General features: G+C 58.0%; 1 protein-coding gene across 2 annotated transcripts in view; it reads left to right on the top strand.

The window, feature by feature from the left end:
• Nucleotides 1-13,585, top strand: part of RSU1 (Ras suppressor protein 1) — a 149,608-nt gene that overhangs the window by 27,862 nt on the left and 108,161 nt on the right. For both annotated transcript variants that reach the window (XM_068146389.1, XM_068146388.1), the window contains 2 exons: nucleotides 7,551-7,671; nucleotides 12,977-13,095. In XM_068146389.1, the coding sequence (XP_068002490.1) occupies nucleotides 7,551-7,671; nucleotides 12,977-13,095 (240 nt within the window). The remainder of the gene's footprint in view (nucleotides 1-7,550; nucleotides 7,672-12,976; nucleotides 13,096-13,585) is intronic.

The following is a 13,585-nucleotide window of genomic DNA, read 5'->3' as shown; positions in this document are numbered from 1 at the left end:
AGAGGCTTTCTGAAGCTGTGCTTTTTCAGCCCTTTCACCACAAGGATTGTGCCAACATCCAGACACATGGTTTGAAAGGAGGGGCAGCACTGCAGCACCTCTCCTGCTCCAGCAGTTCCTGTGCTGCTCCTCTCTACCAGGGGTGAGGTACAGAAGGGGCTGGATGTAGCTGTCACTGCCATCTGGGGCATGAGGACCTCTTGGCTTCCTGCTTTATGGGGCAGGTGACCATCTGCCACACCTCACTGCAGGCTGCCTGGGCTGGTGTCAGTGTTCTCAGCAGCTGGCTCTGCGTGGCAGCTGCCTCAGACCCATCCCACCCAGTACCTGCTCTGCAACAGAGGGCAACATCAGAGCTGCGGTGAAGACAGAGGTCTGGCACTGGCCAGCCTCTGCTGCTTGTGTGGAGAGACAGCTAAGGTCCAGATCCAGGGTGCTGGTGTGGAGCACTGGCTGTAATCCTTCCTTTGTATGGTTTGGCAGCCCTCTGAGCAGTGCTGAGCAGTGCTGGTGTAGGAGCAGAGTGCTGCCCTGCCCTGAGGGCAAAGCCTGCTCTGGGGGAGCGCTGTGGTGCCCCAGGGTTTGCCTCTGACTCGGGGACAAAGCCAGAGCAGGTTTGCTCTGAAGTGCTTTGAAGATGCCAGTCCTCATTTCCAGGAGAGCAGGCAAAGGCCTCTTGGTGTGCAGCCTGCAGGCTTTGGGGAGGTGCAGGCTGCAGCTGCCACAGCGAATGGCTGTGGGCAGTTCCCAGTGTCGAGCGTGGGGAAGGAGGCTGCTGCTGCTCTGCTGAAGTGCAGCTTGGTATGAATGGGGCCTCAGGATGTGACTGCAGCCTCACAGGAGAATGCAAAGGCTTTGGGCTGCCAACTTCTACTAGCATTTGCTGAGGGGGAGTTTAGTTGTTAATGGCACTGGGCAGCAGATGGTCTTAGAAGAGTTGTTAAGACACTGTGGCTGGTTCTGTAAACATGTGGGTGAAGGGAAGCAGCATGCTGACAGCTCCCTCCACAGCTCCTCATCAGAAGGTGACTCTGGTGGAATGCAGGACTGCCAGAACATGGATGCCTTGGGATCTGGCAGCCTGCTGTGTATCTAGGAAGAAGCCTGCAAAAGAAGAGGGGAGTGGTAGATGGGACCTGGTTACTTGGGCTGGGTTCAGCCTCGTTTGACCAGTGCTGGTCCTTGGGCCTGGAGCTGCTGAATCTGAGCAGTTTAGCTACAAGGGCAGTGCAGGAAGGAGTTTTGGTCTTCTCTTCTTCCTTCAATGCAACAGAGCATCCAGATTACAAATGAGTCTGAGCTGTTGAACCAGGAAGCCCTGAACATGAGCCAGGCCTTGACCTACTCTTCCATTTTTCCACCTCATGAGGTGGCTCCAGCCCCTCCATCTCACCCAGAGATATGGCTGGGGCCTCTCATTTTGATTTACCAGGGTGACACCCAGACCCTGGGCTCTATCTTCAGTTCCTTTCTCATCTCAGCCTCCTAAGCCATGCAGACTTTGGCTGGAGTCATTGCATGAAGTGCACTGTGTGTGATCCACGGCGGGGAGCAGAGCCTGTGGGGATGGCACAGCTGGAGCAGTGTGCAGGGGCAGCTCCTCTTGGTCCCTGGGGATGCTGACTGGTGCCTGCACCCTGGCAAGAGACACATATCAAAGCCCTCAGAGAAACCTGCCAGTGGAGCTGAGCCTTTGCCCCTTGTTTGCAGGGAGGAGCTGAGCCTCTTGAGGTCAGCAGGGTGGTCTTTGAGGTGGTGACCATCAGTGCCAGTGTGGTCTTCATCAAGACTTCTCTGGAAGCAGTTTGCTTCCTGTCTTCACACCTAGGTGTCATTTGTGCCTGGGGAGCTGTGGGGCTTTTGTGCTGTTATTGCATGGGGGTGTTTCTCTGCTTGTTAGGTTGGTTTGTTGTTGGGTTTGCTTGTGTTGGGGTTTTTAGTGGTGTTTGCTTGCAGTGGGCTTTTTGGTTTAACTCAGATGATTCTTCCCCTTCTTCCTTGAAATGATGTCTGCCCTCTCAGTCCCCTGGCTGAGGTCACAAGTGAGACAGAAGCTGAAAAATTCATTTGCTCTTGAGAGGGGAAAGAAGCAGGTTTGGGCAGGCCTGGGGAAGGCCACATCCACTGCCTCAGTGCTGCTGGCTCCAGGCAGTGCAGGGGCTGTCCCACTTCTTGCTTGCTTTAATGGTAGCTGCTGTCTGGGCTCTGGCTGCTTGGAGCCTGCCTCCTCTGCTTGAGGGCTCCTTGTGCTCAGCTTGTGGTCTGCTCACAGATGCAGAACAGCTTTGCTGCTGCTCCATGATGCCAGTGGTCATTGGGTAGCTAAGTCTTGCTGTGACCAGGACTGGCTACAGGTGCCTGCTAACCAGCACTGATTCAGCTGTGAAGCCAGAGGCATTGCAGGCTCCTCACGTGAGGGAAGCACTAACAAATGGTCTCTGGAAGCTGCCAGTTCCTGCAGTGCAGCCTCACAGCAAGATCAAGACAGTCTGGGGCTTCCTGCCTTTGCACTGATAGTGTGGTGCTTTTTCAGTTGGCCTTGAGAGCTGGCAGTGTCTTGGATAATAGCTTCTAAATTGCTTGACCATCCTGTGATGGTTTCCAGCCTGAGCAACTGAAAGAGAGCTGGCTGGTAGGCAGCCAAGCTGACACTGGGCAGCAGTTTCAGCATCCCTACAGCTGGACTCTGCCTCATGTTGAACATCACCTGCCAGGTTCAGGGGTGCTGGTTTTGGCAGGAGGGGGAAGGCCAAAGCTTGCAGACCAAGCTCCCATTCATTCAACAGTGTAACCTCAGGGCAACTGCCTTGGGTCTCAGCATTGCTCAGACTTTGAGCTGTGTTTGCTAGCTCTTCTGATTCCCAGTCTTGCATAAGATGATCAGAGGCTGCAGAACCTCCCCCATGGGGACAGGCTGGGAGAGTTGGGGCTGTTCAATCAGGAGAAGAGAAGGCTCCAGGGAGACCTTAGAGCAGCCTTCCAGTACCTGAAGGGGCTCCAGGAGAGCTGGGGAGGGAGTTCTGACAAGGGCTTGTACAGGTAGGACAAGGGGCAATGGGTTGAAGCTTGAGGCGGGGAGATTGAGACTGGAGATGAGGAAGAAATTCTTTAGAGTGAGGGTAGAGAGACTCTGGCACAGGTTGCCCAAGGAGGCTGTGGATGTCCCCTCCCTGGAGGTGTTCAAGGCCAGGCTGAATGAGGCCTTGAGAAGCTGGGGTGCTGGGAGGTGTCCCTGCCCATGGCAGGGAGTTAGGACTGGGTGACCCCAAAGGTCCTTTCCAATCCAACCCATTCTGTGACTCTGTGAACAAACAGGCTCTGAGGAGAGCAGGAGCATGGTTAGCCAGTCCATCACACCTCCCCAGAGTCTGACTGCTGAGAGGAGAACACTTGGATACTTGTGATCACTGTCCTGGTGAAATACTGAGGCTGGAAACAGCTGCATTATGTTCATTAAATGCTCTGTTAACTTGTGGTAGGCAAAGAGCAGCAGCAGCAGCAGCACCCTCTCCTTGTCTTCCCTAAGCTGTGGATCTCCTGCCATGACTGCCAGCCACGCTTGGGCTGCCTGGGAGATGCCACACAGGGAAGGCTTGGGAATGTTCAGGTTTGCCTTAGTGAGTGCATAAAAAAGACTGCTGAAACCCCCCTGTAATGAGCATGGCCCTCAGCAGCAGTATTTATGGAGTGCAGTTAGAGTGTGTGTGAGGGCTGCTGCTGTTGTGCACCGTGAACCCAGGCGTGGAATCGACTGCTTGTGAGGTGCTGCAGTGTTCAGCTCTCTGAGCACCACTGCCTGCCTTTGAAGATTGAGACTGCCTCATGCCAAGAGATAAAAGAAAATCATGGCCTCATAAAAGCTTCTCCTTGTTTGGATGTGCACTCTGTGGGCTCCTGCTGCAGCCAGGGGAATGCTGCACACGGGGGCAGTGTGCGGTGCAGCTGACCTGGCAGCCTCCTCCTTTCTCAATCTCATGGAGCCTGGGGGTCGAAAGATGCAGATCTGAAGAGCTGGTCAGGCTCAGCTGCACTGGCATGTTCAGACTGGGCTTCTGCTTGCTTTCTCATGTTGTCAGACCATAACCAGGCAGGGAGGTGTTGGTGATCTGGTGCAGCCTTGTGGGGGTGTTACTGGAAGTGGGCTTGGCTGGACTTAATCCTTTGTAACTTTCGGTGCATCTTCAGTGGACAAGAACTTGAGTACTCTGACTATTTGGGCAGTAAGCAGAGCAGGCCATCACTAAAAATGAAGTCTGCTGTCTTGGGGGACCTCCTTGGAGCATTCATTTCCTCAGCTCTGTGGCTGCAATCATCCAGGTCTCCCAGCTCTGCTCTTTTGAGACCTGTGTGTGTGCCACAGGAGCTCAGAGGACAGCTGCTTCTCTTTGGCAGTCGTGGGAGCGTTGGCTGTCCTTCTCTGTCTCTGCAGTGGTCTTTGTGGGAGTCAGAATATCTTACAGTGCTGGTAGCAGTTTTGTGAAGAGTAGAAAGTGAGCTGAGAGCAGGTCCCAGCCAGGAGGCCGTTTGGCTTCAGCCCTGGCTTCCCCTGCAGCAGCTCCCGGGGGCCGCTTCTCCCAGGGGCTGCTACAGAGGAGAGGGCAGGCGCTGCAGAGCGGCAGAGGGCAGGCGCTGCAGAGGAGAGGGCAGGTGCTGGAGAGCAGCAGAGGGCAGGCGCTGCAGAGGAGCAGAGGGCAGGTGCCACAGAGGGCAGGTGCCGCAGAGCAGCAGTGGGCAGAGCAGTAGAGGGCAGGGGCCACAGAGCAGCAGTGGGCAGAGCAGAGGGCAGGCGTGGCAGAGCAGCAGAGGGCAGACACTGCAGAGCAGCAGTGGGCAGAGCAGCAGTGGGCAGAGCAGCAGTGGGCAGGCACAGCGGAGCAGCAGAGGGCAGGCACTGCAGAGCAGCAGTGGGCAGAGCAGCAGAGGGCAGGCACTGCAGAGCAGCAGTGGGCAGAGCAGCAGAGGGCAGGCACTGCAGAGCAGCAGTGGGCAGAGCAGCAGAGGGCTACAGAGCAGAGGGCAGGCGCGGCGGAGCGGCAGAGGGCAGGCACAGCGGAGCGGCAGAGGGCAGGGGCTGCAGAGGAGAAGGCAGGTGCCGCAGAGCAGCAGAGGGCAGAGCAGCAGAGGGCTGCAGAGCTGAGGGCAGGTGCCGCAGAGCAGCAGAGGGCAGGCGCTGCAGAGGAGAGGGCAGGCGCGGCAGAGCGGCAGAGGGCAGGCGCTGCAGAGGAGAGGGCAGGCGCGGCAGAGCAGCAGAGGGCAGGCGCTGCAGAGCGGCAGAGGGCAGGCGCTGCAGAGGAGAGGGCAGGCGCGGCAGAGCGGCAGAGGGCAGGCGCAGCAGAGCGGCAGAGGGCAGGCGCGGCAGAGGAGAGGGCAGGCATGGCAGAGCAGCAGAGGGCAGGCGCTGCAGAGGAGAGGGCAGGCGCGGCAGAGCGGCAGAGGGCAGGCACAGCAGAGCGGCAGAGGGCAGGCGGTGCAGAGGAGAGGGCAGGCATGGCAGAGCAGCAGAGGGCAGGCGCTGCAGAGGAGAGGGCAGGCGCGGCAGAGCAGCAGAGGGCAGGCGCTGCAGAGGAGAGGGCAGGCGCAGCAGAGCGGCAGAGGGCAGGCACAGCGGAGCGGCAGAGGGCAGGGGCTGCAGAGGAGAAGGCAGGTGCCGCAGAGCAGCAGAGGGCAGAGCAGCAGAGGGCTGCAGAGCTGAGGGCAGGTGCCGCAGAGCAGCAGAGGGCAGGCGCTGCAGAGGAGAGGGCAGGCGCGGCAGAGCGGCAGAGGGCAGGCGCTGCAGAGGAGAGGGCAGGCGCGGCAGAGCAGCAGAGGGCAGGCGCTGCAGAGCGGCAGAGGGCAGGCGCGGCAGAGCGGCAGAGGGCAGGCGCAGCAGAGCGGCAGAGGGCAGGCGCGGCAGAGGAGAGGGCAGGCATGGCAGAGCAGCAGAGGGCAGGCGCTGCAGAGGAGAGGGCAGGCGCGGCAGAGCGGCAGAGGGCAGGCACAGCAGAGCGGCAGAGGGCAGGCGGTGCAGAGGAGAGGGCAGGCATGGCAGAGCAGCAGAGGGCAGGCGCTGCAGAGGAGAGGGCAGGCGCGGCAGAGCAGCAGAGGGCAGGCGCTGCAGAGGAGAGGGCAGGCGCAGCAGAGCGGCAGAGGGCAGGCGCTGCAGAGGAGAGGGCAGGCGCAGCAGAGCGGCAGAGGGCAGGCGGTGCAGAGGAGAGGGCAGGCGCGGCAGAGCAGCAGAGGGCAGGCGCTGCAGAGGAGAGGGCAGGCGCAGCAGAGCGGCAGAGGGCAGGCGCGGCAGAGCAGCAGAGGGCAGGCGCTGCAGAGGAGAGGGCAGGCGTGGCAGAGCAGCAGAGGGCAGGCGGTGCAGAGGAGAGGGCAGGCGCAGCAGAGCGGCAGAGGGCAGGCGCAGCAGAGCGGCAGAGGGCAGGCGCGGCAGAGCGGCAGAGGGCAGGCGCTGCAGAGGAGAGGGCAGGCGCGGCAGAGCGGCAGAGGGCAGGCGCGGCAGAGCGGCAGAGGGCAGGCGCAGCAGAGCGGCAGAGGGCAGGCACAGCAGAGCGGCAGAGGGCAGGCACAGCAGAGGAGAGGGCAGGCGCAGCAGAGCGGCAGAGGGCAGGCGCTGCAGAGGAGAGGGCAGGCGCGGCAGAGCGGCAGAGGGCAGGCGCAGCAGAGCGGCAGAGGGCAGGCGCTGCAGAGGAGAGGGCAGGCATGGCAGAGCAGCAGAGGGCAGGCGCTGCAGAGGAGAGGGCAGGCGCGGCAGAGCAGCAGAGGGCAGGCGCTGCAGAGGAGAGGGCAGGCGCGGCAGAGCGGCAGAGGGCAGGCGCAGCAGAGCGGCAGAGGGCAGGCGGTGCAGAGGAGAGGGCAGGCGTAGCAGAGCGGCAGAGGGCAGGCGCAGCAGAGCGGCAGAGGGCAGGCGGTGCAGAGGAGAGGGCAGGCGTGGCAGAGCAGCAGAGGGCAGGCGCGGCAGAGCAGCAGAGGGCAGGCGCTGCAGAGGAGAGGGCAGGCGCGGCAGAGCGGCAGAGGGCAGGCGCAGCAGAGCGGCAGAGGGCAGGCGGTGCAGAGGAGAGGGCAGGCGTAGCAGAGCGGCAGAGGGCAGGCGCAGCAGAGCGGCAGAGGGCAGGCGGTGCAGAGGAGAGGGCAGGCGTGGCAGAGCAGCAGAGGGCAGGCGCGGCGGAGCGGCAGAGGGCAGGCACGGCAGAGCAGCAGAGGGCAGGCGCTGCAGAGGAGAGGGCAGGCGCGGCAGAGTGGCAGAGGGCAGAGCAGCAGAGGGCTGCAGAGCTGAGGGCAGGTGCCGCAGAGCAGCAGAGGGCAGAGCAGCAGAGGGCTGCAGAGCTGAGGGCAGGTGCCGCAGAGCAGCAGAGGGCAGAGCAGCAGAGGGCTGCAGAGCTGAGGGTAGGTGCCGCAGAGCAGCAGAGGGCAGAGCAGCAGAGGGCAGAGCAGCAGAGGGCAGAGCAGCAGAGGGCTGCAGAGCTGAGGGCAGGTGCCGCAGAGCAGCAGAGGGCAGGTGCTGCGGAGCAGCTCTGGGATGCAGCTCACCCTGGTTGCAGTCTCTCACTGTGCCAACTTGCCCACAGCTGTGCCAGCGAACATCGCAGACCTGAGGAACATAGAGGTGCTCAACTTCTTCAACAACCAGCTTGAGGAGCTGCCCACACAGCTCAGCAGCCTGCAGAAGCTCAAACACCTCAACCTCGGGTGCGTACCTGCCTGCCTGCCCCAGCAGGCGCTCTCGATGCTGCAGCTCACCCTGCATCTGCATCTTCCTCTTCTCTTGCTGAATTTTCCTTCTGAAAGTGTTTGCAGAGAGAAGGTCGCTCTGAGGAGACCTTCTTGCGGCCTTCCAGGATCTGCAGGGGGCTACAAGAAAGCTGGGGAGGGACTTCTGAGGGTGCCAGGGAGTGATAGGACTCGGGGGGATGGAGCAAAACTAGAAGTGGGGAGATTGAGATTGGCTGCGAGGAAGAAGTTGTTCCCCAGGAGGGTGGTGAGAGCCTGGCACAGGTTGCCCAGGGAGGTGGTGGAAGCCTCCTGCCTGGAGGTGTTTGCAGCCAGGCTGGATGTGGCTGTGAGCAACCTGCTGTAGTGTGAGGCGTCCCTGGCCATGGCAGGGGGGTTGGGACTGGCTGAGCCTTGAGGTCCCTTCCAAGCCTGCCAGTTCTGTGGTTCTATGAATACCTTTATTTTAACTCTCTGAAGGGGTATTTTGAACGTGTGCAAAGGTCAGCTCAGTTCCACCATGTCTGTGCCAAGCTTTGGAAGCCCAGGCTGGACACTGCAACACCTTCCTGCTGGTTAGACTGCTGCAGCCACGACCCCTCAGGAGCACAGCTGCTACTACTGAGTTACTGGATGGTCCTCGAGGCCCCTCCCAACTCTGCCAGTCCTGTGATTCTATAACTTGGCAGTTGGGGCTTCAGAGTGTTTAGCTAGTGTCCAGGGTAATTGGATATGTAGGTGATGAAGCACTGACTCTGGGTGTGCTAATAACCATTTAAGGGCAGCAGCAGCTCACATTCATCTAATCCTGGGCTTAACAGTTAGTGAATTTCCCTTCCCTAGCAACTGGTTGCTGTGTAAGAGCCAGGCTCTATTTTCTGTTCTGCTTTGTAAATAACTAAGTAAATTCCTGCCCCTCCCCCCCAAGCAAACCTGGAAAACCAAACCCAAATGCTAATTTGTCTATGTCAGTTCAGCACTGCAATGCCAAAGCTTCAAATGTAGGATTAAAGGAGCCTCAGTTTCTGTGAAAGCTGTCAGAGAAGCAGCAGATCATCCAGAGGGGTGGGCACTGAATTCACAGAGCTAATGGTGCCTGAATCCGAGCCAGAGGCATTCCTGTGACCTGTTCAGGTGCTGTGTTGCAGTGGAGGTGGAGGTGGTCTGTAGCAAACAGTTGCAGAAGGCTTTCTTGAGTCATGATGAAAACAGTTGTGAAGCACTGAACTGCTGAAAGCTGCCTGGGCTTTTGAAAGTGTAACTGCTGAGGGAAGCCCTGGCAGGGGGAGGCAAGCTTCAGCTTTGCAGGCTTCTTGCAGAAGCACAGAACATTAGAGGTTGGGAGGCACCTCCAGAGATCATCCAGCCCAAGCCCCCTGCCAGAGCAGCAGCACCCATGGCAGGGCACACAGAACACATCCAGGTGGGGTTGGAAAGGCTCCAGAGCAGGAGACTCCACAACCTCTCTGGGCAGCCTGCTCCAGGCCTCCAGCAGCCTCACACCAAAGAAGTTTCTCCTCATGCTGAGCTGAAACCTTCTCTGTTCCAGTTTGTCTCCTTTGTTCCTTGTCTTATTGCTGTGCACCACCCAAAGGAGCTTGGCCCCCTCCACCTGCCCCCCAGCCCTCAGCTATTGATAGACATTGATCAGATCCCTCTCAGCCTTCTCCTCTCCAGACTAAACAGCCCCAGGGCTCTCAGTCTCTCCTCACAGGGGAGATGCTCAAGTCCCCTAAGCATCCTCCTGGCTCTCCCTTGGACTCTCTCCAGCAGGTCTCTGTCTCTCTGGAACTGGGGAGCCCAGAGCTGGACACAGGATTGCAGCTGTGGTCTCAGCAGGGCAGAGCAGAGGGGCAGCAGAACCTCCCCAGCCCTGCTGGCCACACTTCTCTTGCTGCCCCCCAGGATGCCATTGGCTCTCTTGGCCCCCAGGGCACATTGCTGTCCCATGCAGAACTGCTGCATACATAGAAGTGTGACAGTGTGTGGAGAGAGGAAGGTGTTGGGATCTTTCAGTGGCCACAAGTGTTCTGCTGGTTCCAATACTGCTCTTCCTTAGTGGGAGAAATGTGGTGCAGAATTCCACCTGGGGTAAGACCTGCAGGCATTCAGGTCTGGGATGGCAGCACCCACCTTCCTCTGGCACATAGTCCCAGATCTCTTCTTTCTTAATCCCCTCTTTACCCTGTCTTCCAGGCACTGAATGCCCAGCTCTAGCTCTTGAGCAATGAGTTTTGCTTCACAGGGCCTTGGAGTCAATGAAGAGGACACTGTTCTGCCCCAGCCTGCCAAGAGGCAGCCCAGGAACCCTCGTGGCATGTGCAGTACAGACAGGGCATCAGAAGAGCCCTCTGGGGAGGAGGGAAGCTTCAGGAGGAGCATAGATCATGTCTGGGAGGGTTTTGGTGTAGAAGGCTGAAGTGGTAGGATGGGAAGAGTGAAGGTGTACTGCTGCACTGCAGGGTTTGGAAGGCATTTGTGGCACAGGATTGATGTTTGAACCTCTGCAGGGCTGAGCAGCACTGGGCAGCAGCTCTCAGGGGGTTCTTTTTCTGTGCCATGCTGCCTGCTGCAAAGGGGAGAAGGTTCTTTCTGTTCCTTGCTTACTCTGGGGAAGGTTGTCAGGGCCACTCTCACTCTTGCCTAGTGAAAAAGGAGCTGCTCTCTTTAGTCCTGCTCGACATAAAGAACAGTTCTAAAACCAGGGACACAGTGGAGAATGCCTTTATTGCTCCTGCAGCAGGAAGGCTGTGTGCATGCCCCTGGCTGGGCTGCCTGGGGGGCATGGGGAGGAGGAGTTCATCTAGACTTTAGTTACAGACCTCCCTTCTCCACAGTTGCTTGTTCTGGTGGGGCTGGCTCATGACAAGTGGGAGAGGAAAGGTGGGATTAGTGTCTGAGAGTTGGTAGTGCTTGCCCTGCCTTTGCTCACATGCATGTGTAGTCATCATGGTTAGTCACAGAACCACAGAGTGTTAGGGTCTGGGAGGGACCCCAAAAGCTCACCCAGCCCAACCCCCTGCCAGAGCAGGAGCACCCAGGGCAGCTCACACAGAACACATCCAGGCAGGTCTTGAATATCTCCAGAGAGGGAGACTCCACAACCCCCCTGGGCAGCCTGCTCCAGGCCTCTGTCACCCTCACAGTGACAGAATTCTTCCTCCTGTTTCCATGGCACTTCCTCTGCCTCAGCTTCCACCACTGTCCCTTGTGCTGGCATTGGGCAGCACCCAGCAGAGCCTGGCTCCAGCCTCTGGGCACTCCCCCTGCACATCTTGAGCAACAGCAAGGAGCTCACCCTCAGGCTCCTCCTCTCCAAGCCTAAGAGCCCTCAGCTCCCTCAGGCTCTCCTCCTGAGGAAGATCTTCCACTGCCTGCAGCAGCTCTGTGCCTCTGTGCTGGACTCTCTCAAGCAGTTCCCTGAGGTCCTTCTTGAGCTGAGTGGCCCAGAACTGGACACAACATTGCAGATGTGGCCTCAGCAGGGCAGAGCAGAGGGGCAGGAGAACCTCTCTGACCTACTCCCCACAGCCCTTCTAATGCCCCCCAGGATGCCCTTGGCCTTCTTGGCCACAGGAGCACATTGCTGGCTCATGGTCAACCTTCCATCCACCAAGACCCCCAGGTCCTTTTCCCCTTCCCTGCTCTGTGGGATTGTTCTTTCCTAGCTGTCAGACTCTATCCTGTCCCTTGTTGGATTTCATTCCATTTCTCCTTGCCCACCTCTCAGCCTGTCCAGGTCTGGCTGTATGGCAGCAGAACCCTCCTGTGTCAGCCACTCCACCCAGCTTGGTGCCATCACCAAGCTGCTGAGAGTGCCCTTTGTGCCCTCCTGCAGGTTGTTGATGAGTAGACTGAATGGTCTGGTCCATGTACTGAGGCCTGAGGGAGAGCTGGTGGTGCAGCTGCTCCTGTGTGCCAAGCACCCTTGGAAGATGGGCTTGTGAGCTGTCCTGCAGGTGGATGTCATGGTGTTTGTCCCCCAGGATAGCAGAGTGTGTGCCAGACTGCATGGGGGGGAGGCCCTGGAGGTCACAGCCAGTCTGTGTTAGTTTTGGGTCCCCCACGTTCTCAATACTTTGCCTTGAGTTCAGGTCAAGTGCTGCATCGTGTTGCACACATTCACATTGCCTCTCCTCTTGACTCCAGCTCTGGTTATTGGTGTTTATCACTTCTGCATCACAAGGAGAGTCAAATTCAGCATATCTGCAGAGGTAACATGGGAGAGGCCATGGCTGATTCCAGCCATCCCAGAGGAGTACCTCCAGCTCTCCAGAGCAGCTGCCCCGTCAGCTCTTCCTGCAGATGCCTCTCCTCCCTGTTCCACTCTAGGACCCAGGTGACAACTGAGGCAAGATCCATAGACACAAGCTATGGATGCTTGGTGCATGTGCAGCAGGGCAGCATGAACAATGAGCTGGCAGTTTTCATGTGACAGAGGCAGAACTCCAGCTCCTACACAGACAGCAAGCTTCCATCAGTGTGGTCTCCAGTTCCTTACATTCCTTTAGCATGGAAACAACCCTGGGATTGTCTGGGGCACCTTGTTCAAGCCCTTGGGAGTCAGAGGGGTTAGTTTTCTGTAGCTTGTCTGCCCCAGCTTATTAGAGAAGCCTTTTCCTTCAGTCAGCTTTCCCCCTGTTCCTCTGGCTGTTGCTGGTGGGAGCTGCCCTCCTGAACCCCCTGAGCCCGGCTGGATGAGCTGCAGTTAGCCTGAGCCTCATCAATCAGAGGAGTGACATTGTAGTTACTTCATGCTCCATGTGCATCAATAGTTATCTAGTGACACAGATTTGCTGCTCCTAAGGAGGGCTGTGAGCATCAGTGATCAATGGCCATCAATGCAGTGCAGCTGAGGTGTTCTGTACTGGGTAGCATGGTGCAGAGCCAGGTGGAACAGCAGCTGATGAAGGTGGTGCACAAAGGTTCTCTGGGGTTTAGACAGGAGATGGGGCACCTGCCAAGGGCCAGCTTTCTCTGTGGCACAGTGTTCAGGCTGGGCACAGCAGTGTGGCAGCTCTCTTCCTCATGCTTTGTGTTCCAGGGGTGGCTGTTGATGGCTGGCACAGCTGGGATCCCTCATGGGTGTGTGAGCTTTGGGCATGTTCATGGCAGGGAGATGACAAAGCTCTGCTCAGTGCCTGGTGGCCTCTCTGCAGAAGAAAAGGAGGAGAGCTGGATGCAGATCTCATGTGTTAGGACTGGAGTGCTTGTTGCCTGTGTTGTTCCTACTGGATGAAGTGAATGCTGAAGTCATGTTCTGTGTTTTGATCTTTACCTACAGCATGAACAGGTTGAACACCCTGCCAAGGGGATTTGGCTCCTTACCAGCTCTGGAGGTTCTTGACCTGACTTACAACAACTTGAGTGAAAATTCTCTACCAGGAAACTTCTTCTATCTGAGTAAGAAACTTCTCTAAAGGCTCTGCAGAGCCTCCTGCTGCCCTGCTTTGCTTCCTGCCATTGAAATGGGTTTGGTAGAGACCAACAGAGCTTCTCTGGTATTTTGTCCTTTTTCTTGGAGCATCTGTTGGATTTTTGCAGCTAGCACAGCAATATTTATCACTGGCACAGAGCCACCTGCCACCTCTGGGTGTGAGAAGACTGGCTCAGTAATGGGGTAGTAATTTTCCTCTGGGTACTCTTTCCCATACTCAGTTAAAGAAACTTCCTGGCAGCTCCCATACCTGGGGGCATGGCACTGCTTTGCAAGGGAGCTGCTGTGTGTTAACTCAGTAGTAGCAGCTGTGCTCCTGAGGGGTCGTGGCTGCTGCAGTCTAACCAGCAGGAAGTCCAGCCTGGGCTTCCAAAGCTTGGCACAGACATGGTGGAGCTGAGCTGACCTTCGCACACGTTCAAAATACCCCTTCAGAGAGTTAAAATAAAGGTATTC

This window comes from Melanerpes formicivorus, unplaced genomic scaffold (genome assembly GCF_026170545.1).
Source record: "Melanerpes formicivorus ecotype bairdi unplaced genomic scaffold, bMelFor1.0.p_v2 SCAF_13, whole genome shotgun sequence".
Taxonomy (NCBI): Eukaryota; Metazoa; Chordata; class Aves; order Piciformes; family Picidae; genus Melanerpes; species Melanerpes formicivorus.
The sequence above is the reverse complement of the archived record's forward strand: the minus strand, read 5'-3'. Positions and strand labels throughout refer to the sequence as shown.